This window comes from Magnolia sinica, chromosome 5 (genome assembly GCF_029962835.1).
Source record: "Magnolia sinica isolate HGM2019 chromosome 5, MsV1, whole genome shotgun sequence".
Classification (NCBI taxonomy): Eukaryota; Viridiplantae; Streptophyta; class Magnoliopsida; order Magnoliales; family Magnoliaceae; genus Magnolia; species Magnolia sinica.
In genome coordinates this window covers 113,676,605-113,703,912 of record NC_080577.1, presented here as the reverse complement: position 1 = coordinate 113,703,912, position 27,308 = coordinate 113,676,605, and the positions used below count along the sequence as shown (strand labels likewise).

The window sequence follows — 27,308 nt, the reverse complement described above, 5'->3', positions numbered from 1 at the left end:
TTATTTTCAATTAGAACCAGCATCACCATCATCAAGGTTTACTACTCAAGGAGGTCTGCTACTCTGCTTAGGGTGAATCAGAATCCAAGTGGCCAATTCAAAAAACTAGCATCACCATGAAGGGCACTATCCCAACAGATTTGTTTCCATTTTTTACCGGTCGGTTAGTTGTAGGCGCAATCCTACTGCCATAGGATACGTCTCCATTGAAATATTTTAACCCTCAGCATAAGCTACCATGCGATACTTGGAATTTCTCCATCATTATAATTTTCACTGCCCATAACTTTAAAAAGAAAAAGAGTCCTCTGTCAGGTCTTGAGCAAGGGGAGTCAAGAGTTAGTTTTGCACCATTTAGAAATTGGTGGTGAGACTTTAGACATACACATGGCATGCTTGTATGGCAATCCAGACCATCCAAATCTATGGATGGAGCACAAGTGCATAATAAAAAATCTTCACTGAGAAGATAACATTAACCATCAGATTTGTCCTTCCAAATTTGGACCATTCACTTTTATTTTTAACCATCTATCCATATGATATACATTAATTGGATGGTTAGGATTGCTTGATCAGTGTAATTTAGAAATGTCTGATTTTAGAAATGCTCCATCAACAATGAGATCCACAATATGGATGGTGTGTATAGCTGTAAATCAATCTGATATGTAAGGTGGATGAGTCACTGCCAATTTTTAAATGGTGCCAAAAAAAAAAAACAAATAGATGCAATAGCTCTATTGAATTTACCATTTTATTCTAGAAAGTGAATTGTCTATCAGTGGAAGGAGAGTAATATATATGAATTCCCTTTCTATTTTCAAATCAGGTGGAGAAAGAAAATGAAAAAAAAAAAAAAAAAAAGTTGGGAGAGAAAAGTACAGAAAGAGAAGAGGGAAGTCTAACAACATATATAGAAAATCTGCTACACAAGAAAGAAATGCATCCACAACAGTCCTTGAAAATTCTGATTCAAGCTAAATGAGGATGTTACCTGGCTCTGGTTTCTGAACTCCTCTGTTTCTCATTGCCTCTCTCACTCTTGTCATTCCAAGATTAAAGCCTCCACCAAATGCAGCTGCAGCATTTCCCATCTACAGATTAAAAAGAAAGAAATGAAAGAAAGAAAAAGAAAAATAAAAGAAGAAGATCATAAATGCATAAAAGTGAAATCGGTCTGTTTTTCAGCGACATGGCCCATCTGCATTGGGTCAAAATAAATGAATGGCCCAGATCTTGTACAAGTGCCCTCGAGTAAGAAGATTGAAGGCTTGATTAACTTACTTAGCTATGAATGTTTAGCATTGGATCATTCCTCTACATCTAATGCAAAAGCATAACTTTCTTACCTCTTTATCTTTTTCAACTGAGCTTCCACAGAAGCCTTCTTTGTGTTCTCCCACGATCCAATCGCCGACAGCTTCTTCTGGGCCTGTTTAAAAGAGTTAGCATGTTCAATACCCCGGCATTGAGGAATGATCAAATCACTTCAACTCAATATACAAAAACACAAACAGGAAAAGCTGGAGAAAAAACTCAATTCAACTCAAATTTTTTTTCCCCTTCCTCAAAAGGCCATTGGCATTCAGATATTAACTTAGACATTTTGGCAATTGGTTAGTCCACCATGTGATATTAAGATACTCTACTTAGGCATCCTTGTGGCCCTCCATGTTTTGGATAGGCTTGATTTTGGTTTCTATGGAAAGTAAGAAAGAAGAACACCTATAATTCACGAATAACAATACAACACTAAGGAACATAATAGTTTCATAGTTTAGTTCCCTATAATGTCTAAATAATTACCACCTAAAAAAATTGCTTACCATTGCTAGTGCATGCCCTGATAGATCATCCTCCTTGAGAATCCTCTAAAGTGCTGGATGGTTGTCGCCCAATCTAGGCCTCCATTGATCCTACAAAGGATGCAACAGACTGGGAATTGTTTCCCTTGAAATTTTCTCTTATTTTTCTCATTCCATATGCCCCAAATGACAGCAAAGAAGACACCATGCCACTGACATCTTCCAATGGGCTCCCCATGCACTCGCTGACTAGCTTTGAAATAGATGCGGGACAACTCTGAAAGAAATGAAAAGCTCGATAAATACAATACCTGCTTGCAAATTGTAGTAAATGAAACATGTGGAGAAGATAACAAAAAAGAACTTAGAACTGCTTAAAGATAAAAAAAAAATAGTGGATGTTTGCTAGCTCACATGTACATCTTCACATGCAGATGAGGATGTGGAACATACGAAAATCAGTTAGAACCTATCCCAAAAACCAGGCTAGTTATCTAAAATGTGAAACTGGAAGATCCAAAACAATCAAAATCTCGGAAGATAAATTATCAACAGAGTAACTGCAAGTCTTTACTAGTGCTGGAATTGGCAGTCATTTCCCCATGGGATTAGGTGGGATGGAATGGTTTTTCAGGTACTGATGGTGGTGTCGGTGTTTGTTTGTTGATCCCATGGGTTTGGGATAGCCGATGGGATATCCAGCAGGGTGTTTGGATGGTCACAAATGGATGGGTTTGCATCTCCACTGCTTCTCATAGTGTGCCCCACTCACTGCTTTATAGCTGCCTCAAAACAACTTCATGGCTGAATGTAGGCCAGTGAAAATGATAGAGGGAGTAGATATCTCATTGATATCTCGGTGGGCCCTACACAGGGGTGAAAACCTATATCTCGAGATTGGTGGAATCCAGGTGTTGTTTAAGAGGGTGTGGTGGAATGGTTTTTATCCCGCCGTCCCAAACAGAAAATAGAATGGGATGTAAACAGTATAACCCTAGTAAAACGTCTTTATCCCATATCCAGCGCCCAACCAAATACGCCCTGAGTGGAATTGGCACGGGACCAAATGCAATTCCATCCTACCTAATCTCATGCGCCAAACGCCCCAAGGTGTGGGAAGGGAATTTCTTACGGACACGGGTTTGGTAGTGACGCTGCTACTCGCCAGGTGGTTAGTGGTCGCTGTTATGTGGGCCCCACCATGATCTATCTGTTTTATTGGCACCATCCATCCATTTTTACACATCATTTTAATAACTTATCCCCTAAATGAGGTAGATCAAAATCTCAAGTGTACCACACCATGGGATAATAATAGTGATTGGATGTCTACTATTAAAAACATAGTAGGGTACACAGACTGGAATTAAGGCCAAAAAACTAAATATTAACTTGATTCAAAACTTTTGTAACTTTAATAAGTTTCTACCTATGAGATTTCAATCAAAACTGTCGGGCCCACTTGAGATTTTTATCTACCTCAGTTTTGAGTTCGTACCATAAAATTATATCCAAAAATGGATAAAATGGATGGACGGTATGGATGAGACACATATATTATGTTGGGGTCCACATATGACGCAGGGATGAACTTGATGAGGATAACTACTCCGAATCCACAGAGCTTCTCTGGACTCCTCACAGAGACTTCTCGAATCCACGAGGAAAGAAAGTAGAAAATAGAAATAAATTCTAATAAATTCGAAATTGATTAATTGATGACTAAAAACGAGTTCACAACCCTTTAAATAGGGGTACCAAGCAATGGGAAAGAAATAAGAATCAAACTACAACTCAAACTCCTAGAATCCGCGACTTACTATAAATAGTAAATTTACTATTTATAGACGGTCGTGATGTCTACTAGTTCGCAAGGTTTTCGGTCAAAAATAGTAAGTGTCCTATTTGGCTTCACCAAACCGTTCTCCTAATTATTCTAAGCTCTTTTCACGTTGGGCGCAACTCCTAAAGCCCGACGGATGAAGAGTTATAATCAAACTAAAACTTACTATTTATAGTAAAAACGAAATTAAAACAGGGAAACGACCGTCGATCCAGGGGTTTTTCGCAATTCTGGGTTGCATAACCCAGTGTAGCAGGGTTGGTTGGCTAAAGTAGCTCGTTCTACCCCAAAATCATATATTTTACGTCAGATAACTCATTCCGGATTGCAAGATACGCCCGATTTAAGGTTCGATGGTCTGGATCACTTCTGTCGTCGACCGGGCCTTTTCTGATCCATCTTGGCCATGTAACTGTCCGCGACCCGCTCTACATCAGTCTCCTCCACTTCAAAAGAACTCGTCCTCAAGTTCTCGTCATGCTCTGGTTCATGATACTTGGTCAAGTCCGCGACATTGAAAGTCTGTGAGATTGCCATGTCATCTGGAAGATCAACAACATAAGCGTTGTCATTGATCTTTCGGATGATTGGTACCGGTCCAATCTTCTTATTTTTCAACTTGTTGTACGTCCTGGTCGGAAATCTCTCTTTGCGCAGATGGACCATAACGCGGTCACCCACCTCGAACACTTTTTGTCGCCGATGCTTGTCCGCTTGTTCCTTATACTTCTCGTTCGCGGCATGTAGCTTGGTCTGCACTTCTGCATGGATGCCCATGATCTTGTCTGCCATATGTTCTGCTGCAATACTCGTGCTTGGGTGCTTGGGTAGAGGAACCAAGTCAAGTATGTGGCGAGGCACTCGTCCGTAGATAATCTGGAACGGTGATCTCCCTGTCGAGCGGTTCACCATGTTGTTGAATGTAAACTCTACTTGGGACAATGACAAATCCCACTGCTTCGGTTTTTCTCCTGAAATACAGCGAAAGAGGTTTCCCAATGTGCGATTCACAACTTCGGTCTACCCATCAGTCTGTGGGTGGTAAGCACTGCTGAATTGAAGTCGTGTATCGAATCGATTTCATAAAGTCCGCCAAAAGTGGCTAATGAACTTCGTGTCACGATCGGAAGTAATAGTCTTGGGGATCTTGTGTAGCCGAACGACCTTCCTGAAAAATAAATTCGCCACGTGTGTTGCATCGAGGGTCTTCTTGCATAGGATAAAGTGCGCCATCTTTGAGAAACGATCTACCACTACGAACACCGAATCCATGCCGCGTTGTGTTCGTGGGAGACCAAGCACGAAGTCCATTGATAAATCCTCCTAAGGACCGTCAGGCACAGGTAACGGGGTGTAGAGGCTCGTATTTTGAGATTGATTGCCCTTTGGAGGTCTGACAAACATGACAACGTTGTACGACTTTTCCCACGTCGCGCACTAACTGCGGCCAGTAATACCGCTCTTCCATAAGAGCTCGTGTCTTGTCTCGCCCTAGGTGTCCACCAAGGCCACCTCCATGTAACTCCTGAATAATCTGCTCCCTCAGAGAACTTTGGGGGATGCACAATCGATTCACTTTGAAGAGAAAATCGTCCTGTATATGAAGGTCACTGGGGTAACCTTCTTAACATTTCATCCAAGAATTTTTGAAGTCCTCATCCTAGGCATACAGCTCCTTGAGACAGTCGAAGCCGACTACCTTGTTGCTCATTGTAACTAGCAGTGATGCACGACGGCTAAGTGCATCAGCCACCTTGTTCTGCTGCCCTGACTTGTGCTTCAGAACGAACGTGAATTCCTGTAAAAACGCAACCCATCTAGCATGCACACGATTCACGTTAGTCTGACTATTAATAAACTTTAATGCTTGATGGTCAATGTACAAAATAAACTCTCTTTGAATCAAACAATGCCGCCAATGTCGCAGCGCCTGAACAACTGCGTATAACTCAAGCTCATAAGTCGACCACTTCTTTCGGGCTTCGCTGAGCTTCTCGCTGTAGAAGGCTACCGGCCTGCCTTCCTGTGATAATACTCCCTCAATTCCGATGTATGAAGTGTCACACTCAACCTCAAATAGCTTGTCGAAATTAGGAAGCACCAAGACCGGTGTTGTAGATAAACGATGCTTGATCTCATGAAAGCTCTTATCAGCTTTATCGGTCCACTGGAACGGTCCTTTTTTCATGCAATCTGTCATTAAAATATACTACCACAAATCGGCCAGTGAACGGTTTTAGAACTTGATTCATCAAACGCATAAAAGTACTTGGTGCGTTTGATAGGCCGAAGGGCATGACTAGCCACTCATATAACTCTTCCTTGGTCTTGAATGCCGTTTTCCACTCATCACCGGGTCGAATACGAATTTGATGGTACCCGCTCCTTAGATCTAGTTTAGAGAACACTTTGGCCCCTTCTAACATATCGAGCACGTCGTCCAACCGTGGTATTGGGAACCGATATTTGATGGTAATTTTGTTAATTGCTCGGCTGTCGACACACATGCGCCAGCTTCCATCTTTTTTTTTGCGTTAATAATGCTGGTACGGCACATAGGCTCATGCTCTCTCTCAAGAGACCCTTACGGATCAATTCCTCCACTTGCCCCTGAAGTATCTCACACTCTTTCGGACTCATCCGATAATGAGGGCGATTGGGCAGGCTAGCCCCAGGGACGAGGTCTATGTGATGTTGGATGTCCCTCATGAGGGTCAATCCATCAGGTAAATCCTCAGGCCAGACTTCTTTGAATTCGTTTAGCAACAGTCTTAAACTTGGAGGGATATTTGAGGGTTCCTCTTCCTCGCCCTTCATTACTATAGCGTATACCTCGTCAGTTTCCTTGGATTCCTCCATGAAATCTCGGATGGTCAATGTCGCGGACCTGACCAAGTATCATGAACCAGAGCATGACGAGAACTCGAGGATGAGTTCTTTTGAAGTGGAGGAGATTGATGTAGAGCGGGTCGCGGACAGTTACATGGCCAAGATGTATCAGAAAAGGCCCGGTCGACGATAGAAGTGATCCAGACCATTGAACCTTAAATCGGGCGTATCTTGCAATCCGGAATGAGTTATCTGACGTAAAATATATGATTTTGGGGTAGAACGAGCTACTGAAGCCAACCAATCCTGCTACGCCGGGTTGCGCAGTCCGGAATTGCGAAAAACTGCTGGATCGACGGTCGTTTCCCTGTTTTAATTTCGTTTTTACTATAAATAGTAAGTTTTAGTTTGATTAGAACTCTTCATCCGTCGGGCTTTAGGAGTTGCGCCCAACGTGAAAAGAGCTTAGAATAATTAGGAGAACGGTTTGGTGAACCCAAATAGGACACTTACTATTTTTGGCCGAAAACCTTGCGCATTAGTAGACATCACGACCATCTATAAATAGTAAGTTTACTATTTATAGTAAGTCGCGGATTCTAGGAGTTTGAGTTGTAGTTTGATTCTTATTTCTTTCCCATTGCTTGGTACCCCTATTTAAAGGGTTGTGAACTCGTTTTTAGTCATCAATTAATCAATTTCGAATTTATTAGAATTTATTTCTATTTTCTACTTTCTTTCCTCGTGAATTCGAGAAGTCTCTATGAGGAGTCTAGAGAAGCTCCGTGGATTCGGAGTAGTTATCCTCATCACGTTCATACCTGCGTCAAGAAGACCATCGCTTTAAAATAAGTGGGGATTGAATACCCACCGTTGAAACCTTCTTAGGGCGACGGTGATGTCTGCCGAGCTCATGTTTGGACAAATGAGGTTGATTTAAAACATTGAAGTGGGCCACACCACCAGGAGTGGGGTTGAATGCTTGAAACCTTCTTGGGCCCACGGTGGTTTCTGCCTGCGTCCTGTACACTCGGTTGCCCCAGCTCATCCCATGACGTGACGAAGAGTCAAAACTCTGGTGGACCACACCACAAGAATCAGCTGGGATTGAATGCCTACCATTGAAACTTTCTTGTGTGCGGCACAAGTTTTGGATGAGTCTGATATCTTTCCTTTCCATTCATGCTGGTCCGAACCACCATATGAACGGGTTGGATGGCATATAAACGGCCCTCCTGAAAGGTTTCAATGGTGGAGGTTTCACATCCATTGTTTCTGGTGTGGCCCACTTGAGATTTCGATGGGACTTGCCTCATTTCTGGGCTCGTGTAGCAGGAGAAACTGATACACGGAGTGGATATCAAACGTGTAACAGAGTGGTGGGCCCTGCAGATCTTTCCATTACACCGACATCGGATCCACATTGCAAGTGGGCCCCACTCAGCAGATGACTTCCCACCGCTCGTGCCAGTCAACTCACCGGGTGATCCACGCGTGTAAGAAGTCAACGTGCCTGTTCACGGAAGGCGCGCCGCACGGATGGGTGGGCAGGTCTGATTTTTGGGTTTGGTCATCAACGTGGTGGGCCCACCAGAAGCTAGACTTTCCCGACCGGACGCGGTTTGGCTAGTGACGCTGCTATTAGCCAGATGGCTGGTGGTCGGTGCTATGTGGACCCCATCATACATATGATTTATGTGTTTTATCCACGCCGTCCATCCACTTTGAAAGATAATTTTAGGGCTTGATCACAAAAATGAAGTATATTTAAATCCCAGGTGGACCACACCATGGGAAAACAGTAGTGATTGAATGTCCACCATTAAAAACCTCCTAGGGTTCATTGTAATGGTTATTTGAGATCTAACCTGATGATTAGGTCATACAGACTTGGATGAAGGGAACAAAAATATATCAGCTTGATTCAAAACTTTTTTGGCCCCTAAGAAGTTTTTAATGGTGGGCGTTCAATCAACACGGTACGGTCCACTTGAGAATTAGATCAACCTCATTTTTGGGCTCGTATCATAAAATGATAAGGAAGAATGGGTGGACGGCATGGATGAAACACATACATCATGGTGGGGCCCACAGAGCACCGACTACTAGCCATTGGCAAGGTGAGTAGCCGATCCGTCTCCTTGACGACCTATGCACGTGTGCACGTGTGGCCGCATTCAGAGGGCAAAACTCCAAAATATCCAGCGCAACTGGTTCCAGGCATGAATGCATAGTTGTATACAGATGTAGGAAGATTCCTTCCCGGGATCTGGTTCGAGTGACGATTCGTGATTCGGTGAGCTGCTCACCACACAAGTTGGCGAAATACCTGTCAGAGATCCGTATGTGTGAACATACTTGATAGAGATCCGTTCCATTAATCAGGTTGGAAAAACCGTGATCATGGATTATGAAAAAAATTAGTGGTTCTTCTAATCAGAAAGTTCAAATATCCATGATAGAAAATCAACCGTTAGAAAATACATTCAGCAGTATATATTCAACAACATTTTTGGCCCGTATGTTTTGTGTAGAAAGATGAATTTTTTTAAAAATGAATGTGGAAAGTGTGTCCTACTTGATGAATGGCACGGATATCTCACACGTGAGCCTTCTATGACTCGTGTTCTGTCCCCTTACATGAGCGGCCACGTACTGAATCACGACTCGAGATTGAAAGACTTTGGTGTTAGTTCAACACAACTTTGTTGTTTTATGTGTCGGTGTCTCATCCGCCACCGATTATACGGTCAAAAATAAAAACAAAATGGTTCATAGACCTAATTCCATAGTCAAAAGCCAGATGGTACCGTGTATTCAACCTAATGGGATATTATTGCTAATTTTGCTACTTCAGAAAAAGAGATCTCTTGGCTGCTGGCACGTGTGAGATGGTGAAGGGACCTATCTGCACACATGCCAATGCCAAGATCCTGGCCATTTATAAGGTGGGGACCACGGTTAACATAGGTGGGTCCGGAAATTAAGCCGTTCGATCACAGTTCCACACTTTTTGATAGAAATCAAGTGGTTTCCAATGGATGTCCAATCTGGTCTCACGTTCTACACTGGTTTTCAATTCTAAGAAGTGTCTGTGGTTCGTTAATCCTGACCGTTCGCTTGTTGGGTCCACATATTTGATGGCTAAGCTCTTGTATTTCAGTTAAATATCTTAGCGAGAGCCTTTTTCGGTAAAATGTAAACCGTATTTCACTTCCTAACCGTATATATTTTTTCCATAGATGGAAATGTCAGTACTGTTGTATCAAGTATTAAAGGTCCAATCCATGGTGGGAGACACAAGGCTAATGGTATGGATTACGCAGATATGGCCAGAATTGTCAGATCTGAAATCTCGTGTATATTTGGAAAGACGCATCCAGCGTATACTAGAATAATCCGCAGTCCGGACTGGAGTCCTCTGCAACACATGCTGTAGGAAGCGCGAACAACATCTGAGCTCTCTGGGATCCATATATATGTTTGTGTAACATCAAACCTGTTCATAAGTTTAAAAAGCTAATATTCACCGTACATTAAAAATATTATCTTGATAAGAAATTCATGGGGGCCAAAAAGAGTGACGATTTTAAAACGCACCCAAACTACTCTAGATTTACTCAGTGTGGTCCACGATAAATTAAATCAGTCTGATTCTTGTGTTTTTATTTTAATAATACTGTATATCACTTGATAAACGGATTGGATTTTATATAAAAAATAATTTGGAGGTAGGAAGGTTTCTACAGTGGACGTGGACTATTATTTTTTCTATGATGTGGTCAAGCTCAGTTTTTTTTTTATATCATTTTTTTGATAAAACACTTATTTTTACAACTTAGAAAAGGATGGACGGACTGGATTTTACAAAAACATCATGAAGAATCCACATGGTTCGTGCGTTGAACGCTCTTTCTACAACAGGTGGTGTAGAGGAATCCGTTGCGAACCAGTCCTCGTAGAGACGACTCTCCGCAGTACAAGTCACACGGTAATGAATCGTTCTAAGCCGTCCATCTAGTTGCCCCTACATTGAATAGAACCCTTTTTGAAATGAACAAACATCCGATCATCCTATCCATCTGAAAGGTGGCCTTCGAAGTGACGGTGTGAGATGAAAATTAATGGTCAAACATATGACTATTTGGTGTGATTTTTGAAATATGATCCATCCAGGACTAAATGGACGTCTCCGATCGGTACACGTGCCTGTCATTTGTACTGTGGAAAGACAGATCTATCATATTTCGGTTCTGCTGGCTCCATTTATCATCTCTCAAATAAACGGTGGTAAAATGACACCGTACACCACTACCACCATCGCAGAAGTAGAGATTCTTGCATCGTTTCGCCGTGCGTTCGTCACTCTCTTTTATTTTTACACATGCTCCTCCGTTTTATACAGTACGGTGCCACCCTACCACGGTATCGTTGTACACCCCCGGATTGAATCTTACATGATGATCTCAACCGTTCATTTCCTGGACTCTATGCTGGCCGAGCCATCATAAGGATCATTTTTGAACGGGTGATCGTGTATCAAGATAACTATTTAATGGGTCGTATTCAAGTCAAAGATTCAAAGGTCAGGATCATCAATGAAATATGAGATCATAAATTCTATATCTTAATATGGAAAATATGAACGGCCAGATCATTCTAAGGATGCAATCTGGCGTCGGAACCTGCTGTCGAACCATAGGCGGCCACCATACCCAATCAAAACCCCGTACGGGAATCCTCCATCACTACACCTGTTTTACGCAGCTTGTAAAGTACCCATGCTCCGTGGGTCCCACAGTATTTTATACGTAAATCCACTCCGTCCATCAGATGATAACCATTATTTAAACCGTACAACCTAAGATGACCATGATTAAAAATCTCATACGGGCCACACCAACGGGAACAACCTAAAAAGCTACCAAAATCTCAACTTCACACCTAGTGAGTTAAAACAAGATTGACGAGTTTGATGAAATATAAAGCCGATGGTGGGCCCAAACACAAACCTGTGGTTGACATTCCATTCTCATTATTCAATCTGTTGTGGCCCATTCGAGGTATGGGTCCAGCTGTTTTTTGGCCCAAGGGCCTGAAATCACCCACAGATTTGGAAACGATTGACCACTCCCCCTGCCACTAGTCCGGTGGCTGGTGGTCGGTGCTCTGCGGGCCCCGCTGTGAAGTATTTATTTTAGCCATTCCATTCATCCATTTTTAGAGATAATTTTAGGGCTTGATGACAAAAAGGAGACGGGTATAAATCTCAGGTGGACCACACAACAGGAAAACAATATTGATTGGATATCCACCATTAAAATCCTCCTAAGGCCCACGGTACTGTTTATTTGACATCCAATCTGTTGATTAGGTCAAACAGACCTAGATGAAGGGAAAAAATAAATATCATCTTGATCCAAAACTTTTATGGCCCCCAGAAATTTTTTAATGGTCGAAGTTCAATAAACACTCTTTCCTATAATGTGGTCCACTTGAGATTTGAATATACTTCATACTTTGAACGATAGTATAAAATTATCTAGAAAAATAGATGGACGGAATGGATGAAACACATACATCATAATGGGGCCCACAGAACACCGACCACCAGTCACCGGGTTAGTGGCAAGGGGCAGTAGCCAATCCGTTTGGGTCTTTGATGTACAGGCGTTGTGGAGAATTCCAGTCCCAAAACCCATCTCTCTCTCTCTCTCTCCGAAAATCCAGTTTCTAAATTTAGCACCCCCAAAATCTGACAAACTCACCCCTTTTCTTTCGGATCACAGATAAAAGCTCCACAGACAGAGAGAGAGAGGCTTTTGATTTTGAATGAGAAATGTCGCCACCACCAAACTACGAGTTTCAGGAATGGTGGAGCAAGCAGCAATCCAGCCACACATCTCTATCCACAGACGATCCTGACCATAAACCCACCTGGTCCACCCTCGACATACACTCACCGTCCGATCAAACGGCCCCCGACAAATCATCTCGTGGCCGCAACGCCCGTCAGCTCTCCTGGCTCTTCATCCTCAAATTCCACCAGGTCTCCTCCTTCTTCTCCTCTCTCCTCTCCTCCTCCTTCTCCCTTCTCCTCACCGCCAACCGTCGGATTACCTCATCCACTCCCGACCGTTGGGCCGAGACCACCCGCCTCTACCGCGTCATCAAATCCATCCTCATCCTCGCCGTCCTTCTCCTTGTTGTTGAATTGGCCGCCCACTTCAAGGGCTGGCATCTCGCCTCCCCGTCGTCGGCCGAGGTCTCCAGCTTCGTCGAGCTCGTCTACGCCAATTGGGTCTTCGTCCGCGCGAACTACCTCGCCCCGCCGCTGCAGGGTCTGGCCAATGTCTGCATTGTGTTGTTTCTCATACAGTCCGTCGATCGGATCGTGTTGATGCTCGGGTGCTTCTGGATCAAGTTCAAGAGGATCAAGCCGGTGCCGTTGGTGGAGTTTGCGGCGGGCCGTGATGACGTTGAGGTCGGGATGGACTACCCAATGGTGCTTTTGCAGATACCCATGTGCAATGAGAGGGAGGTAAGATGATGTAGGTCTCGGAATCCTTCCGCTCCTACCGGCTTTCTATCTTTTCTGTTTATTATAATTCCTGTTATTATTACTGCCGTACTTGTGGAATCTCTACCTTTCTCCCTTTTTGGAAAATTGGGTCTTGTTTGTTTTCGGCTTATACTCTAAACTAGATGTTAGATACTGTTTGGACATACCCCAAATCGCAATTTGCGTGGATATTAAGGTGAAAGGAGCAAATATCAATTTGGCATGGCTTTTTCGGGTAGTGCCTTTTTTCCAGAAACTGGTAATTAGGAAAGGTGTATGTACACCCCAGATCACTATTGATAGTGATTTGGTGGACCACATCATCTAATCTTCCCCAAAGAACAGAAGAAACCCAAAATGGAAAGATTCTTATGTAGGATATTGAACAAGTTGTACATATGAAATTTAGCAGATGGCCTTAGGTTCACTCATACCATGGCAGACTTTGCAATCTGAGGCTACTTTTGAATTTTCACAGACAGAAATCGCTGAACTTCAAGTCGTCTGTGATGGAAATCAAGGGATAGCTACTTCCAACTCAGGTTTCGTGACACTCCGAATGTCAAGTTGAGCAGATGCATATTTGTTTTAGCAAAGTTTCTTCTTGATTTCCAATTTGGCAGACATGCATAGTTTCAAACGCATCCTCACACAGGTGCTTGGCTTCATTGGCATAGCTTCAAACAATCAGTGGACAATGTTTATTGAGGAAGCTTAGATGACTAACATTAACTGATTTTTTCCCCTTTGCAGACTGTAGTTTCCTTCCTGCTAGTCTACATAAATTACACCCTTATTTTGTGTGACAATCAATGTTCAAAATATCGGTATCGCGTTACGTATTGCACCCTTGGGATACAGATACGTATCGGTTATCGCATGGGATATATCGGTTGTATCGCGTAATGTATCGCTGTTGTTGGAAACATGGGGAAACATTGGAAATTGGTCGAAATTTTCAACAAATTTTCAGTGATTGTTAAAAAAGACATCAATACATACTTACAAATCAAAACATCACAACAAACAAGTGCACATAATAGGTTTTCTTTGTATGGGGTCCTAATCTATGCGTTGTCTAACTGAATTGATAAAAGTATATCAATACATTCAAAAGCAAAAGAAGAGTCACTAGATTAAGTTACATACACGTTTGATTTTGATTTTTTTTTTTTTTCAATTTTCTGCAACTCGTTCCGTCTCCAAATCTCGAAATTGAAGTTCTTAATCCATGATTTTTCATGCCATGCAAAACATGAAAAATCATGGATTTGTAACAATTTGACACTGATTTAACATGATTTACAGAAAAAAGGATCGAAAAAAAATAAAAAATGCTCAGCGGATCGAAAATGTGAGATATATCCCACTACTTGTGTGTTTCGTATCGCACAGGTGGGAGACAAGATATATCGACTGATATTGTCGATATTTAAAACACTGCTGACAATGAATATGCTATTGCGAGTCTAAGACCTTTGCTTGGTGGACTACATCAGAGTTACCAAACCTGTATTACATGCCTGATATGGAATGGATAAAATACAATAAGGCAACGGTCATACTCCTGTCGTGAACCTGCACTAGATCTTCTTCCATTGCTAGATTATCTGCCTACGAGCCAAGACTAACCCAAGTGATCACAATCATTGCTTTCTCTTTGTGATGGTGATTCAGATGGTAATCTATACTTGTGTAGAGGAATATCCTTTTTATTATGGGAGTATTAGATACTAATGATACTACTTGATAGTGTTAGGCTGTTAGCCAATCGACTCCAAGTTTGCATCAGTGTGTAGGATCTACTACTTATTCTACTAGTTTGGGTTGATACATATGTTTTGTTTTGCATCTTGTGGAGCTAAGAAAGGTCCTCTATTGGTGGTATGGTTTGTTGGTGATTCCATGTGATCTATATTTCAATGCATGCTATCCATTGTGTCTTCTTGCTGTGAAAGTCGCAATGCTAGTATGTAGGGTAACTAAAGTAGCAGACTAGTGGTTCTATACAACTGTGGGTGTTCTTGGGTGAGCAAACTACGTATTCGTAGTCCGATTATGAGTTGTCTACCAAAGTTTGATGTATCATTCAACACCCATACATACTGGTTTCATCCATGAACGATACAGCTGTATGGGTCCGAAACTGCCTGTCACAGGGGTGATACAACCCATATCAATGGTGAGCGATTCAACATGCAAAAACTGTTTTGCAAAACATATTGGCCACAGGGTGCTGAATATGTTTCAACGTTTCCCAGTAAGCTTCTCAGGACATCCTTTATCTCTCACTCTCTCTCTCTCTCTAACCAGTTTGACCCATCTAGAAATAATTTGGGGTGCCCATGACAGCTTGGACCAGCACAACAAAATCTTCACTGAACATGGAAGATTAGGTTTTGACAAGATTGTTATTTGCCTGTCGAACATTCTGCGATCTCATCATCGTCATCATATTAGCCTTTCTCCCAACAATTTGGGGTTGGCTTTTAAATGGAATACCGGCAAAAGCTTTACAGTCGGCTGCCCACCAAATGTCAATCTTCCCCTTTTACCTAGGCTCTTGGAACTGGCCACGGTAGAGGCTCACCATTTACGTCCCCCACATTCCAACAGTCACATGCACATGTCAAAGGGAAAGCAAGTAAAGTAGGGTCATGGACATGTAGGGTTAGTTGCCAGGCATACAGTTAAGCAGGAAGTGCTTGTACAAATGAAAGGTCATGCCTGAGGAGGAGTTGGCTACACAACATAGCAGGGTTACCCACTGATACATGATTACCACATCACTTGCATGCCAATGCAGTCAGATCCCATGCTGCACCTTAGCACAACTGTTGTGTGTTATCCACGAAGGGGAATTTGTGACCAACTGGTGTTTAGAATGTGCGGTTCTAGACGAGCCCGCTGTACATGGAGAGCCCGGTAATGGATTTAGATTGCAGCGATTCCAATTACCAAACTGGAAGAGCCAACCATTCTTATTATCGCGATATCATCACAACCTTCCCAAGTATGTGACCCTGCCATTTATTCTGTAATTAACTCCAGTCACACCATCTTCTTGTTTGTCTACCAGTTGGGAGTAATTAAGGGAAGATAACTTTTGTCCTTTCATAGAATGTGACTATTTGTGGGAATGGTGATAATGTGGAGATGTGTATTCGTTTGAGATATAAAGATGTTTTGGGTCTAAGAAAAAATGTTAAGGAGTTTGCCTAAGCTGCTCACTGTTCTGCCCTCCATGTGATGACCCAGATTGTTCGTCTAGAAAGTCTTGCCATTGTTGGCCGAATGGAAAAATCTCACTCATCAGAGATGTCACCTCAAAAAAATGTTCCAGAAAGATAGTCTCTGACCCAAACTGTGTATTGACTGTAGGGATATCTTATCAGTTGGATTTATGCCATGTCGGTCATATACTGGACTTTTTAGATGAATGGTCTGGGTCATTAGATGGTGGTGCAGAAGAGGAGCAGCATGGGTGAAGCTCATTACAATTCCTCTTCAGTTATAAACATGCTTTTCTGTGTTGGTTGAGAAGAGTCCTAGAAAATTGCAGCCAGTGTTTTGTTGCTCAATATAGCTAATGTCCACTTATGAGGTTTCTCGTCATCAATCAGGCCCCACAATGATTGTGCCTATGCAAAGTTTAGGCTGGTCCACTTATCAAGTGGACCACAGATGTATTTTGAATATGGACTGCTGGTTATCCTTCATTAACCATCATTTTCTTTTTCTTTCTTTCTTTTTTTTTTTTGGATTTGACCACCTTACCTTAAGAGTGGACCGGCCTGATTTTTAGGCCACGGTGCATGCATCATGTGGTCCATCTGATGAACAGACCGGATCTTGTACATGTCTACCACATTCCTACATGTGGTGTGCTTCTGTTTGGTGCTTGCAGATGGTTGATTGCAAGTAGCATTCAGAGAATATATTGGACCCTTGGTCTAACTGCTGAGTTTAAGTTGGTTGGAGATCTTGTTTGTAAAGAAAAATTCTGACTTTGGATATCAACACAGGTCTACCAGCAATCAATTGCAGCAGTATGCATCCAGGACTGGCCGAAGGAGAGAATGCTTATTCAAGTTCTGGATGACTCCGATGATGTGGATGTGCAGCTCCTCATCAAGACAGAAGTGCATAAGTGGCAACAGAAGGGTGTGCGCATCTTGTACAGACACAGACTTATCCGTACGGGCTATAAGGCAGGGAACCTTAAATCTGCCATGGGCTGTGACTATGTAAAGGACTATGAGTTTGTTGCAATCTTCGATGCAGATTTTCAGCCCGGGCCTGATTTCTTGAAGAAGACTATTCCACATTTTAAGGTATCCTTGAGTTGTATTTCAATTTCATTAGATTTCACGAATACTTCATTCTTCAGGTAGTTGTGCCAGAGCTGCAGCTCCTTCTAGTATGAGTCATAATATATAGTTATAACAGGCAAACAATTGAAACACACACCTCCATGGGACACCTGGCACACATGCACAGCTTCCAGACCAGTCATCAAGCAATCATCAAGCGGGCCACTTGACTTTCTACCGGTCACTCCAGCTGGGCAACCCTAATCATTTGAATGCAGGAGCTTGATGAAAATGGGGGTGGCTATAAAACTGCGATCAACAGTTCACATTTTATGCAAAAAAGGTCCTCCATTTGAGTGATTGGGATCGTCTCAGCCAAAAAGGTGTAGTTTTGTGCTTCCACAGGTGGAGCCCTCTGGATGACCCTTCTAGATGTCGTGCATGTCTGCCTATGTTCCTATGAAGGAACGTGTAATATACTGCTTGATATTAGCGTTACTTATGCACACACACACACACTCGGACACAGACATGTGCGCACATGAACCCCCCAACGCATGCATGCCTGTTGCATTTAGAATCAAAATTTTAATGCAATAATCTGAATGCGTAAAGGTCCGTTTGGTGGGGGATCCCGTGTAATTGGTATTAAGTCTAATCCTGATTTTGGTGGGCCTCATGCCCTCCATGTTGGATTTTCCGGTTTAAAAGTGGCGGTTTCCTCCACATGATAACAATATCAGAGATTTTTTCTTTTCTGAAATTTCTGTAATTACATTTATTTTGAGGAAAACGCTGCTTAATTGCGGCAAATCCGTTATGGATGGCATGGGGCCTACCAAATCAGGAGTAGGCTTAAATCCTGATTTCGTAGATCCCTGCCCAAACGGACCTTAAGTCATTTAAAGGTGAAGAGTTAACCCAGTGGTTCAATCATGCTGGGTTCTGCTGCTGCACACCTGCAAAAGCCTTTCAAAGCACGTTCCAGTTAGAAAACATGTATCTGATATAGAACCCCCAATTTACTTCTGATGTTTATTTCTTTTCCTCTTTCTTTTTATTTTCTGAAGGGGAATGATGATCTGGCATTGGTCCAGACAAGGTGGGCTTTCGTAAACAGGGATGAGAACTTGCTCACGAGGTTGCAGAATATCAATTTATCCTTTCACTTTGAGGTTGAGCAACAGGTGAATGGTATATTCATCAATTTTTTCGGTTTCAATGGCACCGCTGGTGTGTGGAGGATCAAAGCTCTCGAAGAATCTGGGGGGTGGCTAGAAAGAACGACGGTGGAGGACATGGATATTGCTGTCCGTGCTCATCTCGGTGGATGGAAATTCATATATCTAAATGACGTAAAGGTTTGTTCATTTCATTTAGTAATGTGATGTTATATTGCATGTTGAGCTTTTGGGGGTTTGATAATCCATTGGCAAGAATCAAGACCCTAAGGATCCCTTCTTTCTATTTGTGCAGTGCCTTTGTGAACTCCCAGAGTCCTATGAGGCATACAAGAAACAGCAACACCGATGGCATTCGGGTCCAATGCAGTTGTTCCGCCTGTGCTTTCTTGACATCATTCGTTCAAAGGTCAGCATTTATCCCATTTGACATCTGACATCTATTAGTTGAGGATGACTCTCATTCTTTACATTGTTGAGGATACAAACTCATTGTTTTCGTATTTATTTTTATCTATTTGTGCTGGTAACTGGTGTAATTAATATTGATACCATGATAAAAATCATAAACAAAGCACAAAAATATCAAATATTAAACGGGTCAGGCACTCTACCACATTAGAGCTTCTAGGTGCACAAGACACTACCTTTTGACCAAAGATGCAACTATTGGCCAGGGACAGCTCCTGTCATTTGACATTGTTGGATTAAAAAATAAAATAAAATCAACGGTTTCCTGATTTTATTTTTATATACTCTGTTAGTCATTACTGTGTTATTAACTAATGGGTATGGCACATGACATGCATGTGGATAGAGGTAGCAGTTTGCAAGACGTGGAGAGAGTGGTCGAGGAGCAATATGAAAGGGGACTTGTTTGATAATCTAGTAGTTTATGACACCTGATAGGATACCTAGGGATCAACTGCTGAGTCTCGGCCTTTTCAATGAACAAAACCATCTTTCCGATGGGTCTAGTAGAGTATGAAACCTGATTGGATATATAGAATATGCAGGGACATTAGCCTCTGGATCTGGGTCCTTATCAATGACCAAAACCGTTTGTGGCTGGGGGATGCCCAACTTAACTGCCAGATTGAAGAATTTTGACCCTTCTATTAATTAAAGGTCATGTAGACTGCTAAATATGAAGGAAAAGAGTCAAATCATCAAAGAGAAAATATCTCAATCTAAGAGATTTTATTTGTTATACCATCGCATAAGTCCGCACTAAGGAAAGATCTGTCATAAACGGTTTGGATAATTGATCCAAAGGCGATGTCCCGACACATTCTATAGCAATACTTAAAGATGTATTCTAGCAAACTGCGTTTTGGTGTGGGTGCGGGCTTCATGCAATAAAGGCGCGTGGACTACTTGCATCATCGATATTTTAAAATGACAAATATGACTGTGGAGTGGGTAAAATCTATGGCATCAATGGGGTTGAGCAGGTCTCAACCGTTGGTCGCTAAGTTGTGAGACACCTTCAAAGTTTTAGACTCCAAAAACCAATTGCATGGAAAAATTGCCCCTGCCTGCTTGCGTCATATCTAGTAAAGATATGATGATGAAAATCATAAACAGGAAATGTGACAAAAAAAAATCATAAACAAGAAAACATGAAATATCAAATATTTAAAGGCTTATGCACTCCTCCATATTAGAGCTTCTTCAACGTGCAGAATACATCTTGACTGACTAAAGCCCTTATATATGATAGGCCAAGTAGAGGACAAGCTGGCTGCTTTATACAACCACTCTTATGTGCAACTAGATTCACAAAACGTGACAGTACAGAGGGAAATGTTTGTGTGTGCACACTGTACACTGAGAGACGTGCACATCTCCCACTGTCCCAAAAAAAAGAAAAAAAAGAAAAGAAAAACCATTTTGAGATGTGTTTGGATTCCCACATAGGGGTGCAACTCGGGTCGATTGGATCGGGTTGAGGGTCAACCCGACCTAAAGAGGACCGAACCTGCAAGTTGACCTGACCCGAGTTCCAACCTGAGGTGCTCAACCCAAACTTCTATATCCCCGACCCAACCCAACTTGAATACACGTGATTATTCCCAACTTGAACTACCCCAACCCGAATTTGCTCATCCGAACCCAACCTGATTTCAAATTGGGATTGGCATTTTCAAACCCGACCTGAACTTGGGGTGTGTCAATAAGTTGCAGTTGTATTCCCACCCACTGTTGATGGAAAGGTCATAGATGTGTGCGTCAACTCTATCTGAATAACTAAAACAAACACATGATTGTGAGAACAAATGGAAATGTTGGGTTTGTATCCTCAATAGACATGCTTAAAGGACCACATTGACATATTTAGATAGCATCCTCATTCCATTGTTCATTTCATGGCAGGTGGGGTGGGCCAAGAAGGCGAATTTGATATTCCTTTTCTTCCTCTTACGAAAGCTGATCTTGCCTTTCTATTCATTCACTCTCTTTTGCATCATCCTCCCAATGACCATGTTCATTCCAGAAGCTCAGTTACCCATCTGGGTTGTCTGTTATATTCCTGGACTCATGTCCATCTTGAGTATCCTTCCTGCACCGAGGTCATTCCCATTCATCGTCCCTTACCTTCTATTTGAGAACACAATGTCTGTCACCAAATTCAACGCCATGATATCCGGGCTCTTCAAATTCGGAAGCTCCTATGAATGGATAGTTACAAAGAAGTTGGGAAGATCATCGGAGGCAGATTTGATCGCCTTTGCAGAGAAAGAAGCTGAAACCCAGGAAGAAAGTGTGGCCCTCCTTCACCGTGCCTCATCTGTTGGTGAGAAAGAAGTTGAAACCCAGGTAGGAAGCAAGACCTTCCTTCATCGTGCGTCTTCGGAATCGGTCCTTGAAGAGCTGAACAAATTGGAGATGGCTAGGAAAAATGGGAAAAGGAAGAGAAACCGGGTGTACAGGCAGGAACTAGTGCTTTCGTTCCTTCTATTAACCGCCTCTGCCAGAAGCTTATTGTCTGCTCAAGGTATCCACTTCTATTTTCTTTTGTTCCAAGGAATCACGTTCCTGGTCGTTGGTCTTGATCTGATCGGAGAGCAGGTGAGCTGACCTTACCGTCACCATTGCGACAACAAGTAGATGGCTGGTTTTTCAAATGGGGCTCAATCGCAAGATGGACCTATTATGGTGGGACGTTCAAGGTTACTGATGCATGGGTTGCAAGGTCACATTGGCCATGATTGCATCGCATCCCGGCTGTTCAATAACCAGGCTGTTGCTACATTCGTACACTGTCGAAGCTTCCAAGTCAATGGTTGGGCATTTCCAGCAGTCTGTGTTCGTGCCCATGTTTGTGTATATGCATTATTTTATTGACAGCTGCAGAAAATAATGTGGGTTTTTTTCTGTGGTTGAATTCTCTGCTTGAAAAAGCATCTCCAGCATAGGGATGGGATTTTGTCTGGAATCTCGTGGGAGATGAGATGATTATCCTTGGTCGCTGTTTGGTTGAACAATGTACACGGGCCCACCTGTATGTTGGTGGGCCATCATTGAATTTACATTTGTTGATTTTGGCTAGGAAATGATGATTTTGTATTGGATATGAAGATTGATTTTGTGGGTCAGTATGTTTTTATAATCTTGGAATGGATGTTGTTTTACTTGCAATGCTTTTGAATATTTGCTGTTTTTTCTTGTTGTTTTCTCCGGTCGGATGATCTTAGCGATTTGAGTATGCCCATCTTTTTCTCTGCTGAGTATGGCCGACTGGATGTTATTTCTCATTTACAAAGCCACGAATCAGATGGTTAGGATCATCTATAATAGGGGGAGATATTGGGGACGTGGCCCGTCTATGATGGGTTTTTCGTGGGGCAAATGATCTGGACCCCATCTTTGTATCCGCTTGTTTTCTCTCATATCCACTGACTTGATTGATATTGCACTCCCTCATTATTCGTATGAGAAAACTTATGGGGCCCACCAGATTTACAAATTAAATTGCTGGAAAGAGAATGATATTCATCCAATCCGTTGATGGTGGGTCATCTATGGTAGGCTGTTACCAAGATGGACAGTCTGGATTGAGGGACTCTCTCTATCAGTTTGTCTCACTGGTATTCGCTCCCTTGATAGATATCACGCTCCCTCATGATCATTTCCATTTTCATAAGAACATTGATGGGGTCCATTGCTGCTCGTTTTGTTTTCTATAGTTGGAATGCGGGCGTGTCAGAATTGAATTTGCAGCTCATTTCAAACCGAATAGCTTTGACCCAAAGCACCGAGATAAGTAGACATGTGGTGTATGACCGAGATGTGTTGAGATCGGTCGTTTATTCAGCTACTCGTTCAATGTGTAAATAGAATTAGGCTAAATTCAGATGGTAGGATTTGTGTATGACCGAGATTTGTTGAGATCGGTTGCCTATTCAGCCACTCGCTCAATGTGTAAATAAAATTAGACGATATTCAGATGGTAGGGTTCATACTCTGATGATGAGTTACACCTTTAACTTTCGTATTAAATGACTATTCAATATAGATAAAAATGAATATGAAAGGGATTCTTACAATCGGTCGTGAAGAACAGTTATAACTCGTACAGAATTAGATCCAACGTATGAACGTAAGCTCAAATTATAACTATGATTACCACTACTTGATTATACAGATTACACTACGAAATGTATATAGCAAGCTAAAAGTAAATAATTACACTAAGAAATATAATTTACTTGTGGCAAAAGTAAATGATTATACTAAACAATTTAACTTATCGGTAATTGAAAAGATAATTGAAGGATAATATTTGATTTAATTTAGTTGGTATGAGAGTAAATTTTCCCGCTAAATTCCTTTGCTATTTATAACCTTAATCCAGCCACCTAGATGCTTATCACGTTTTGACAGTTGCTATAATCGCTTGGCATTATTTGACTTCCCCCGTTGCTCCTGCTGCCATTTGTTTTGTATCCGCCTCTTTACAATTGCTCTTCCATCGGTCACTTAAACAATGACGTGGCATTATCTCATGTGTTCCAACTCTATTACTAAAAAATCTTCTTCGAACATCTCCACAAATCTTTTAATCCATCATGCAGATCCATCCAGTCCACACGAAACCTAACCTGATTGGTTCTCATGAGGAATGATGATAAAGCGGATGAACAGGGTCCACCAGATGAACAAGTTTACTGGATAAGAGAATGTTATTTCTTCAGGGGTGATGGTGGGCCATCCACGGTAAGGTGGTCCACAGGAAGGACAGTCTGGCTTGATAGAGACTCTTGGGGGGTAACAATCTGAAAGCAACATTGCCAATTGCCACCATCCAAAGTACGAGCAGCCACCCAATGTAGGCTGGGTAGGCCATGAAAATCCATGATTAGGCTACCCCATGCCCACGTGATAGATAGCGATGGACTTGTAACAAAATCAGAAACAGGTTCACGTGCAAGCAAGCTGTGGAAATCGACAGATGCGCAGATCCCAGCCCTTGGTAGAATCGCATTTCAAACCAAGACAGAGAATGGCCACTTTTCCCAGAAAATATTCTACTGCTGCTCGTGTAATGTATTTACCTTTATTACGCTGTGGGGCCCACTGTAATGTGATCTTGACATTGACATGATAGGACGTGAGCCGAAGCGGGCCCGGGCGGCTTTTTGATGAAAAAGGGGGTTGTAGATTCCGTGCCACATGGAGGAGTGAGAGATGGGGCCACACAAAGGAGTATGACTTGGGTGGGACCTTGGAACCAGCAATGTGGATGGGACCTTGATCGAAGGCCTACCTCAATGTATGCATATGTATCCATTTACCCGCTTATTTCAAGATATGGTCCAAAAATGAAGTAGATGCAAATTTTAGGTGGACCACATAATAGGAAAAAGTAATTATTAACCATTAAAAATCTTTTCTTGGTTATAAAAGTTTTAGATTAAACTGATATTTATTTTTTCCTTTCATCTGTGTTTTTTTAACTTTATTTATAGGTTAGATGGTCAATAAACATTACGGTGGACCTTAGGAAGATTTTAATAGTGGACGTTTATGTTCAATGACAATGTAGCCCACCTTAAATTTGCATCTACTTCATTTTTGGGACTATGCATGCTTAAAATAATTTAGAAAACTAGATAGACTAGATATACAATACATATATCAAGGTGGGCCCTACTAACAAGGTTTTAACGTTATGCATATGCAAATCATGTTTGAAAGTTGTTGAGTTGAACACAAAGCCTCAACTCTACCGTGCGGCACATGACCCAATCAAATCCTACCAAGAATCCGTGTATAAAAAAGTAGGGATATGGAGGCCCATCGTTGAAACCTTATAGGTGAGGTGACCACCAAAGTTTTTTGGATGAGGCTGATATTCGGTTCTTCCCTTCATCTTACGTGGGACTCACAGTGGGTCTATAAGAGGGATTCACTGGTGGATGTTCCCATGCCCCACTATTCCCTGTGGTGTGGTGCACTCGAGTCATGGAGTTGCCTGCTTTTTGGGCTGCTATTGCAGGGGAGGACGTGTGTAGGTGGAGCACCATCTTCCTCAAAGGGATAATTGTTCCGAATCCATGGAATTTCTCTGGACTCCTTGTAGAGATACTTCGAATTCAGTAAGAGAGATAAGAAAATTAGAAAATAATTGTAATAAAATTCATAATAATTTGCTTGATGATGAAAAACGAGCTTACAACCTCTTACGTAATAGCATAAAGTCTAGGCTAAAATTTTTAGAAATTGTGACTTACTATAAATAGTAAACTTACTATTTATATTGTCATGATTCCTACTAGTGCGCATGGTTTTTGGCAAAAAATAGTGTCCTATTTAGCTGAATCATGTTATTCCCCTAACTATTCTAAACACTTTTCATGGTGGTGCAACTCCTAAAGTGCAACGATGAATAATTGTATTTAAACTAAAACTTATTATAAATAGTAAAAACAAAATTAAAACAGGAATTCAACTGTTGATCTAATTGTATTTCTCAAATTCGGTGTTTGCAACCCGGCATAGCAGGTTGGGCGACTAAAGTAGCTCGTCTTACTCCAAAATTATATATGGCACGTTCGATAACTCATTCCAGTATGTGAGATACATCCATTTTAGGTTATGACAGTCCAAATTACCTTCATCTCCGATCAGGCCTTTTTTGGTTCATCTGCCGTGAAATTATCCGCGACCCGCTCTACATCATATTCTAACGTTAGGTTGGGCATATGATGGACGGAGTGGATTTCAATCACATGTCACGGTGGGCACCACAGAGCTTTTCGTTGCCCGAGCTTCCTACAACAACTGATCTGGGAAATATCGCATCCCATACAGCCTACCTTTCACCATATTCCCAATCGAAATGGCTGTAAGTGGTTAGTTCTCCACTCCTAGAAGGTGGGACCGTCTATCGGGACCATCCATAGACTGGGCCTTTCCGTGGATGGCTAGGATGGTACGAGAAAGGGGTAAGTGGGTCCCATAATTTAGTGACACAAAAGCCATAACAGTTGATATTCTAAAGTACAAAATTTCACATCAATGTACAATCCTAGCCACTTATCCCGACGTGTGTCCTACCATGTGGACGGTCCAGATCATTCGACCATGCAGTTAGTAGAGACGCATCGGTCATTTTCCTACATCCCGGTTGGCAACTGTCTCCCGTATGTGGGGCATGCATACACGCCGACCCCGTTAGTGGATTGTATCATCTCCTATCAACGGCATACGATGGATCGTGCAATTAATGGCCATCAAATGGACGGCCAGGAAGAAACTGATCAGCAGTCAAAAGTTTAATGCGTGAGATGAGATCTTAAATATGATCCAATCAGTCTCATTTTTGCAGCTATGGTCCATCCAAAATGTGGGTTACGATTTAGACCGTCCAACTTGAGCTCACGCATGCCACGTGTTCGGGAACGGTGACTACACGATGAGGTATGATAAGCGGCTCTACTGGCCTCTTCGGCCAGCTACATGATGATCCAGACGGTACATCTAGAAGGTCCTACCTCAAGGTGGGCAGGTGGGCAAAACACATAAAAGATCTAATCAAAAGAGAGATCTGTTCATAGAAAGATTTGAGTAAAAAAGGAAAAATACACGACTACGTATCTTCACCGTCCATCCAAAGGCGAAACAGGAACATTTTTATGTGGACTATACAAAAAATGCAGTGGGTTCTTATAGATGAACGGTCTGGATCCTTAATTGGTGGGGTAGAATTGGCGAGTCTCTGAAGGGCGAGCTACCATGGCATTTCTCTGGACTAAAAATAAATAAGACGTGTGGGGAAATGCTCTGGTCCTCTCAGAGAAGCATAAATTGTAATGCTACTAATTGCACGAGGACACTTATACTGTCCAATCCATTGATCCAGACCGTTCATTAGGTCCATCGTGTTGGGATTTAGTATGCGGAATCACACAGATATGGATCTAGGATAGCAATCCAAGAGCAACAAGCAATCACAAGAGAACACAAAGATTTAACGTGGAAAACTCCTGCGGGGAAAAACTACAGCACAAAGCGACAGATCTTCACTATGAAAGCAAAAATTACAAAGAGAGAGGACTTACCTGATTCGAACAACCTCGAATCTCACCCTTGCTAAACCCTTTAATAACCCTAGAACCCTTTTAAAAACCCTTGGAATACTTTTAGAATGCCTCACGATACATTAGAAAAGGCCCTAGTAGGTCTTATTAATAATTTAGGTAACCCCCCTTTTGCACCGACTTAGAATAGTCTGGAAACCGCTTCAAATTTATGCAGTCTGTGTAA

The 27,308-nt window shown here is 42.0% G+C and overlaps 1 protein-coding gene across 1 annotated transcript; it reads left to right on the top strand.

The window, feature by feature from the left end:
* Nucleotides 1-12,162: 12,162 nt before the first annotated feature.
* Nucleotides 12,163-22,178, top strand: LOC131246796 (probable xyloglucan glycosyltransferase 6). The gene is made up of 5 exons (XM_058247206.1): nucleotides 12,163-13,021; nucleotides 17,068-17,376; nucleotides 18,426-18,716; nucleotides 18,832-18,945; nucleotides 20,913-22,178. The coding sequence occupies exons 1-5, from the start codon at nucleotides 12,320-12,322 to the stop codon at nucleotides 21,615-21,617; spliced, it is 2,121 nt and encodes a 706-aa protein (XP_058103189.1). The 5' UTR covers nucleotides 12,163-12,319; the 3' UTR covers nucleotides 21,618-22,178.
* Nucleotides 22,179-27,308: the final 5,130 nt, after the last annotated feature.